Here is an 8478-nt window from a genome sequence, read left to right as displayed (position 1 = left end):
TTCTTGAGCTCAAGAAATCAAAATGTGAGAACTGATACAGTCAGACTGTCATTAATGTGCTGCTAACATAGGGGTGGGCTAACTTTTTGGGCCGAGGGCCACATCTGGATGGGGAAATTGTATGCAGGGCCAGGGGTTGGGGTGTGTGAGGGAGTGCGGGGTGTGGGAGGGGGTGTGGTGTGCAGGAAGGGGCTCACTGAAGGGAGTTGGGGTGCAGGAGGGATGCGGGATGTACGAGGGGGCTCAGGGCAGGGAGTTGGGGTGCAGGATGCAAGAGGGGGCTCAGGGCAGGGAGTTGGGGTGCAGGAGGGCTGCTGGGTGCAGGCAGGGAGCTTAGGGCAGGGAGTTGGGGGGCAGAGTGCAGGAGGAGTTTGGGCTCTGGCCCAGTGCCACTTACCTAAAGCAGCTCCAGGGTGGGTGGGCAGCAGCGCGCACTGGGGCGAGGGCAGGCTCCCTGTCTGTCTGCCCTGTTCCCAGCCCCATGTTGATCCAGAAAGTGCTGCGGCCCCTGGAGGAGAGGAGGGTGGAGGATTCCGCATGCGCTGCCCTTGCCACGCCTGCAGGTAACTCTCCCGAAACTCCCACTGGCTGCGGTTTCCCGTTCCCAGCCAATGGGAACTGTGGGGAGCAATGCCTGGAGGCAAGGGCAACGCACGGAGTCCTCTGCCCCCCCCCCCCCGGGGACCACAGGGAAGTGGTGCCAGCCACTTCTGCAGAGTGGCGTGGGCCTGTGGCACCACAGTGGGCAATCTCGCGGCCGGATACAAAACCCTGAGAGGCAGGTAGTTTGCCCACCCCTGTGTTAACAGAAACTCTCTAGGCAATAAAGGGGTAAAAGACAGTGTGAGAACAGGAAGAAATGTTCTCTGGGACATTTCTGTCCAATAATGTCCCCATTATAATATAAACAGACCTATTATATGAATAGATGTCAGTGAGGAAAAGGAAATGCCTCTCCTCAGGCTGCATCTTTAATCGTGGCATGGCTGTCTCATCTCCCCAGCCACATGTTGTTCCCTGTTTAGAATCCTCCAGTTGCCACTGAGATCCTGAGACTGTGTGAAGATACAAATGTCTGTTCTAACTTGTGCTGCAGTAAAGCTACCCTCTTGTGTCTGGAAACAGTTGAGTCCTGTTTCAGGACAACCACAAGCCTACCAAATGTATGTACCGCTGGAACTTCCCAATTCCATATCAGGACAGAGCACTTCCTTTCTCTCCTTCTTCCTTGTCTTCTTCTCCAGCTTGTACTTGAGGCGGCGGATTGGGTCGGTGATGCTCCTCTTGGCCAAGTCATCAAAGTACTCTGCCAAGAGAAAGCTCCTGTCAACCAGCTCAGCGGCCTCTTGCCAGTTCCTGAAACAAGCAGTGCCCAAGCACCTGATCTCCTCCACAGCGTTCCCAGCAATCACCTCCCCGCTTGGCTTCAGCACCACCACTACAGGTGTGTCGGACACAGCAAACCTCAACTCCAGCTCCCTAGAAATCAACAAGGGAAGAAACCTTTTAAATCACAAAGCCCAGCGGTCAATGGGCAAGGCACTGAAGACACACCCCCTCTGCTGGGAAGAGTGATGGGGTTACCCTTGCTGCTGCCACCCCTCCTGCTGCTGCATTGTGGGATGAATTTCCAAACCCCCTTTTTAGGTGATTAATTGCATGATGTGTGCAGTATCTTCTCTGGGAAGGAAAACACTCCTGACCCCTAAGGGCAGCATGGGAGTGGCCTATGAACTGGAAGTAAGCTAGAAATCCTTCTTTCTTGTCAGGGCACCTGTCATAAACAGATAGCAAAGGGTTAATGTCTCTTACACCTGGAAAGGAGTAACCTGAAACACCTGACCAGAGGACCAATCAGGAAACAAGACTTTTTCAAATCTGGGTGGAGGGAAGTTTGTGTCTGAGTTCTTTGTTCTAGTGTTCTGCCAGTACTCTCTCTCGGCTATGAGAGGATTTCTGTCTCCTGCTTTTCTATTCTTCTGTTTCCAAGTTGTAAGTACAAAGATAGGTTTGTTTTTTTGTATTTACATGTGTGTAGTTGCTGGAGTGCTTTGAATTGTATTCTTTTTGAATAAGGCTGTTTATTCAATATTTCTTTTAAGCAATTGACCCTGTATTTGTCACCTTAATACAGAGAGACCATTTTTATGTATTTTTCTTTCTTTTTACATAAAGCTTTCTTTTTAAGACCTGTTGGCGTTTTTCTTTAGTTGGGAACTCCAGGGAATTGGTGGAAGGAAGGAGTCGGGGGGAAAATCTCTGTGTGTTAGATTTACTAGCCTGACTTTGCATACCCTCTGGGTGAAGAGGGAAGTACTTGTGTTTCCAGGACTGGAAATAGGGAGGGTGGCGTCCCTCTGTTTAGATTCATGGAGCTTGCTTCTGTGTATCTTTCCAGGAACCCAGGGAGGGAACACCTGGAAGGGAGAAGGGGGAGAAATGGTTTATTCCCCTTCGTTATAAGACTCAAGGAATTTGGGTCTTGGGGTCCCCAGGGAAGGTTGTTGGGGGGACCAGAGTGCCCCGAAACACTCTAATTTTTTTGGTGGTGGCAGCTTTACCAGGTCCAAGCTGGTAGCTAAGCTTGGAGGTTTTCATGCTAACACCCATATTTTGGACGCTAAGGTCCAAATCTGGGAATAGGTTATGACAGCACCAGCGCTCCAAGCATGGGCCTGGGGTGGCAAGCCACGGGGGATGGCCTGCCGGTTACCATGAGGGTGGCAGTCAGGCTGCCTTTGGCAGCATACCTGCGGGAGGTCTGCTGGTCCCACGGTTTCGGCGGCAATTTGACAGTGGGTACGCTGAAGGCACGGGACCATGGGACCTCCCGCAGGCACTCTGCCAAAAACTGCCTGACTGCCGTGCTTGGGGCAGCAAACTACATAGAGCTGCCCCTGTTTCTTGTCCTACTTCTCATAATGATTCTGTGTACAGATTTGGGCAGGTCACTTCCGCTCTCTATGCCAGGAAATGGAGCTAATATCATTGACCCACCTCACAGAGGGATGTAAGAACTAACTAGTTACAATTTGTAAGAAGCGTTGAAGCGGTAACATGCTCAGGTTTATTGTCAGGTGGGCAGGGAGCATTTGAAGTCACGACTATTTACATTGCTGTTTATTCTACCACTAATGTGGGTACAGTATTTTGGTGCATGTTTCCCTTTCGCTTTATGTGTTTTCTAGTGTCTCACAAGCAGCCTGGTGGGACAATCTCTCTGTTGGATCCTTTAAGAGCAAGAAATAAACAGACACTATAAAAGAACACAAAACACTCAGTATCCAGATTGCCAGAAAACACCAATTGTAACAAAGCTTTGAGGGTCTGGAAATCAACAGCACTAGAAGAGCCTTTATGGCTTTGACTCCTTAGGAATATATCAAAAAACTGCTTAAAAACAATGATAAATAACACTTTGTACTTATCTAGCTCCCTGTACATACCTAGCTCAGTTCACTCAGGTAACAATGAGCATTGCAAAATGATAAAGCATTATCTCCATTTTGCAAAGCAACAAACCGGCAGGAGGAGTGACATAGCGAGTCTGGGGCAGAGATCAAGAATAGAGTCAAGGTACTCTGCTGCCAAGTCCTCTGGACAACACTGCCTCTCAAAGAGAAGAGTTTGTTGTAGACAAACTGCACTGATGCTGATCCAGCTTTATTTATTCCTGCTGTCTATATTTCTCCAAAGCCTCCCTCCTCATTACACCCACTTTGTATTATTTTCCCTCCCATACAACTGGAATCTCTCCTCACTCTTCTGCATCAGATGGTCTTCTTCCTTTGTTCAAACTATCCTTAAAACTCACTCCTTTCACAAAGGCTGCCAATAATAACCCACCAAACACTTTTAAAATACATGTGCTACCATGAGTCTGAAACCTCAACCTATGACAGCTGGGTCTAGTAGAGTGATCTTAGGACTGGGAGTCAGAGCTCTTGATTTCTAATTCTGGCTATGTCCCTCTGATTCACTGTGTGGCCTTGGACAACTCACTTCCCCTTGCTGAGCTTCAGTTTCTCCATTTATAATAATGGGGACCCAACTCCTTCTGCAGATAAAGAGTGCTAGATAAGTGCAAAGTGCTGTTATCACCTGTGAACTGTTATCTATGTCTGATTAGATTAAATTATCTGTCTTGTTGGTTTATTAAGATCTTACCTTTTGAACTCATCCTGGAAGGGTAAGAACAGCCACCTTTCTGGCATGGTCTTCAGGAACTTTTCTTGCCTCTCCTCTGTCTCATCCTGAGACACGTACACTAGGACCAGCTGGGAAGCCCTTTCCACATAAAATTCATCAGTGAGTCTCACAAAGAAATCTTTGAGGACAGGTGAAAACTGCTGGCATCGAGTGCATTCACCAGATCCAAAATACAGCAGCATCACTTTGTTATCCAGTCTCTGGCTAAGTTCACGCTCAGTGTCCACTTCATCACAGTCCTTGTTGTTTGTAATCAAGGTCTTCCCAGTAAAAAGGGAAACCATGGCTAGCTAAGCCTAGGAGATCAGGCTGATAAAAGGTTAGTTAATAAGTAATTACAACTGATCAATTTGAGGCTCTTTTGCAATGAAGGCAGGATTCCATCCCTGTGTCTGGAAGTTCAGTGTGAGGAAAGATTGCACAGCCTCTTCAGGGAACCGCCACCCTCTTGTGTCTCCTCATGAAGTTTGTTTGCCTCCAGGAGTTTGTCAGTAAGATCATTCCTTCTACATACTGTTCCCTTCCCAATGCTGTCAGAAAATGCACCAGTCCTGCTGCTGCTCAGGCTCTGCTCGGGTTTACTGTACATCCAATAGTCTTCCTGTTGTGCTTCATCTCCCTATTAATAGTATCCGACACATCAAACTCTGCAAAGACTCCTTTAATCTTCTTAAACTGTTGACCTGGCTCCTGTGGGGCCATTCAGAGCAGGTGTTAAACGATCACAGAAATGCACCAGGATCTGTCATTGGTACAAGCTGTAACAATTCCCTGCTAGGAAAGCAGGATAGGGGGATGGTTGTTGCTAAATGAAGCAGGAGAGAAGAGGAGGATCTTTACAATCTCTGGTATGCCACTGAGGATATTCTTAAATAGAGATATTCAATGACAACCCTGTGCATTGCTTTAACACAAAACATATTTTCATGGCGTGAGATGCATCTTATAAGGATGATGATGTGAATCTGATTTCCATCAATTGTATTTTCATATGAACTCTCCTCAAGAGGACAGAAAAATTGCTCTTTAAAAAGAGAAAAAAAAGTTTCGGTCCATTATGCTCATGATCTTTGAAGAGGAATAAGTGTTGACATGAAAAACCATTGTAAGATCTCAAATCAATAACATACTAGCCTGATAAGTTTATACAATGTTGTATACAATAGGTAAGCTCCAGCTGTGTTCAGTGCTATATGATAAGCTTATGTCAAAGATATATGGAGTTTAATACCTCGTAAAATAAAATATAAAACACAGATTTTCTAATATTCACTTGCAAAATCTTGAGCTCAGAGTTGTTTCTCTTGCTACTGAGATCACAAACACCTAAAGTAGAGGTGCCAATGCAGAGAAATGTTTGTTTTAGGTGTTTATGATATCAGGTGCTCTGGCAGGAAAACAAAGAACCCTAGACTTAGGACTTGACAATAAAAATAACTGATTTTCAAATACTGTTTAATACATATAGTTAGGGCTGTCAAGCGATTAAAAAAATAATTGCAATTAATCGTGCTGTTAAACAATAATAGAATATCATTTAAATTTTTTGATGTTTTCCACATTTTTAAATATACTTCAATTTCAATACAGAATACAAAGTGTACAGTGCTCACTTTATTATATTTGCACTGTAAAAATAAGAAATAGTATTTTTTCAATTCACTTAATACAAGTACTGTAGTTCAGTCTCTATCATGAAAAGTTGAACTCACAAATGTAGAATTATGCACAAAAAATAACTGCATTCAAAATAAAACAACGTCAAACTTTAGAGCCTACAAGTCCACTCAGTCCTACTTCTTGTTCAGCTAATTGCTCAGACAAACAAGTGTGTTTACATGTGCAGAAGACAATTCTGCCCGCTTCTTGTTTACAGTGTCACCTGAAAGTGAGAACAGGCGTTCACATGGCACTGTTGCAGCTGGCATTGCAAAATATTTACATACCAGATGTGCTAAAAATTAATATGTCCCTTCATGCTTCAACCACCATTCCAGAGGACATGCGTCCATGCTGATGATGGATTCTGCTCAATAACAATCCAAATATGTGCAGAACAATGCATGTTCATTTTCATCATCTGAATCAGATGCCAGCAGCAGAAGGCTGATTTTCTTTTTTGGTGGTTCGAGTTCTGTAGTTTCTGCATTGGAGTGTTGCTCTTTTAAGACTTCTGAAAGCATGCTCCACATCTGGTCCCTCTCAGATTTTGGAAGGCACTCCAGATTCTTAAATCTTAGGTCGAGTGCTGTAGCTATCTCTAGAAATCTCACATTGGTACCGTCTTTACATTTTGTCAAATCTGCAAAGTGACTTAAAAGAAACAACATGCTGGGACATCATCAAAGACTGCTATAATATGAAATATATGGCAAATGCAGGTAAAACACAGAACAAGAGACATACAATTCTCCCCCAAGTTGTTCAGTCACAAATTTAATTAACACATTATTTTTTTAACAAGCGTCATCAGCATGGAAGCATGCCCTTCAGAATGACGGCCAAAGCATGAAGGGCATACAAATGTTTAGCATATCTGGCATGTAAATACCTTGCAAAGCTGGCTACAAAAGGGCCATGCAAACACCTGTTTTCACTTTTGGGTGACATTGTAAATAAGAAGCTGGCAGCAGTATCTCCCGTAAATGTAAACAAACTTGTCTTAGCGATTGGCTGAACAAGAAGCAGGACTGAGTGGACTTCTACGCGCTAAAGTTTCACATTGTTTGTGAGTGCATTTATGTAACAACAAAAAAAATCTACATTTGTAAGTTGCACTTTCATGATAAAGAGATTGAACTACAGTACTTGTTTGAGTGAATTGAAAAAAAAATTATTTTCAGTGCAAATATTTGTAATAAAAATATAAAGTGAGCACTGTACACTGTATTCTGTGTTGGAATTGAAATCAATATATTTGAAAATATAGAAAAACATCCAAAATATTTAATTAAATTTCAATTGGTATTCTATTTTTTAAGTGCAATTAAAACTGTGATTAATTGCAATTAATTTTTTATTGTGATTAGTTTTTTTGGGTTAACTGCAATTAATAGTCAGTCAATTAATCAATATAATTCATATTTACTAGATATTAAAAGCATAACATACCACATACTGACAACAGCGCCAGGATCAGGGACAGCTCTCCAATATCATAGCTTTTATGATGTCGCATAGGATGTAATGACAGTGAGTTACATCTTAATGATATCACACTGCTTCTCGTGGTAACTTGTTTTCTGTGTTTTAGACACTAGTGCCTCAGTGGCTTCATCCTACAACCATGGTGGATTTGTCCCTCAGCCTGTTTCAATTTCCAGTCTGTTGCATATAACGCTGTTAATATATTTGGGTTATAATATATGTGTGTATATCTATATGAATTTCTTTTGAGTTCTGTAATAAAACAATTCACCAGAGTAAGCTATATTATATCAATGTTCATACAATCACCATAAATAAAATACCAACTCCATCTGGGCCCAAGAAACTGCAAGCAAATTGTTTACCCTAACATTTAAACATACCTCACACAGTAACTATGGGTGCAAAAATACACTCAGATGCAACTGATAAATAATCTACAATTACTCCCAGAGTCCTGTTACTTTAATATGTGATACTCACTGCCTCTGCAACATTGTATGAACATTAAACCCCATTTTTAAACAAACAAAAAGGAAATCTCCCACAGACCAGATTCTGAATGCAATTATATCTGTGTAACTAAGAAGTAAAGTCACTAATTTAAATGGAATTACTCTCGATTTATGCCATTTTGATAACAGAATCTGGTCCTATGAGCTCTGCATAGTCATATATTTTGTGTTTGAGAATGAGAGGGAATCAGGGTAGCTCTGGGGGAATCTGATAAGGGGAACACCTAAACTCACCACAAATACACAGCCCACAAAATGTTTTAAGCTTTTTTGTTTCCCTAGCTGTAACTCTGTTCTAGATTATTTCAGTTACTTTTGGAAACGGTCCCATTGTTTGCCATGTGTGTCACCATTGCAGGGCACCCACTAGAACTGCATGATGCACCTCTGCTTCGCACTAGCTTGGGGCCCTGCCAGGCTCATACATCAGCCTGTAGAGCTGGGCCGAGGGGAAGGGTCACTGCTGTCTGTGCCTGGTGCAAGCCCTGTGTCCAGCAGAGAGGCCTGACCCAAGAAAACCAAAAATGTTACCTCAGCTCGGTCCTCCCTCCAGCCCCGCCCCCAGGTTCTCTGTGCTCCTCCTTCCGGCCCCTCTCTCCCCTCCCCA

The 8478-nt window shown here is 43.4% G+C and overlaps 1 protein-coding gene across 4 annotated transcripts; it reads right to left on the bottom strand.

Moving 5' to 3' along the window:
* Positions 1 to 349: 349 nt before the first annotated feature.
* Positions 350 to 8452, bottom strand: NXNL1 (nucleoredoxin like 1). Of its 4 annotated transcripts, XM_030547656.1 has the most exons (4): positions 8403 to 8420; positions 7321 to 7608; positions 4168 to 5233; positions 350 to 1479 (listed from the first exon to the last, which is right to left on the bottom strand). In XM_030547656.1, the coding sequence occupies exons 3-4, from the start codon at positions 4491 to 4493 to the stop codon at positions 1155 to 1157; spliced, it is 651 nt and encodes a 216-aa protein (XP_030403516.1). In that variant the 5' UTR covers positions 4494 to 5233; positions 7321 to 7608; positions 8403 to 8420; the 3' UTR covers positions 350 to 1154. The 4 variants fall into 4 exon arrangements, with proteins under 4 accessions (XP_030403516.1, XP_030403517.1, XP_030403515.1 ...); XM_030547657.1 differs by having other exon boundaries at positions 4168 to 5014; positions 7321 to 8452; XM_030547655.1 differs by lacking the exon at positions 7321 to 7608 and having other exon boundaries at positions 8403 to 8431.
* Between the last annotated feature and the right edge of the window lie 26 nt (positions 8453 to 8478).

This window comes from Gopherus evgoodei, unplaced genomic scaffold (assembly GCF_007399415.2).
Source record: "Gopherus evgoodei ecotype Sinaloan lineage unplaced genomic scaffold, rGopEvg1_v1.p scaffold_66_arrow_ctg1, whole genome shotgun sequence".
Lineage (NCBI taxonomy): Eukaryota > Metazoa > Chordata > Testudines > Testudinidae > Gopherus > Gopherus evgoodei.
The sequence above is the reverse complement of the archived record's forward strand: the minus strand, read 5'-3'. Positions and strand labels throughout refer to the sequence as shown.

What these genes read in the sequence shown, in the direction of transcription:
- NXNL1 (XM_030547657.1), bottom strand. Translation starts at nt 4,493, where the DNA reads ATGGTTTCCCTTTTTACTGGGAAGACCTTGATTACAAACAACAAGGAC. An exon ending in TTCCAGGATGAGTTCAAAAG is followed by an intron (nt 1,480 to 4,167) that starts GTAAGATCTTAA and finishes GTTGATTTCTAG; the next exon opens with GGAGCTGGAGTTGAGGTTTG.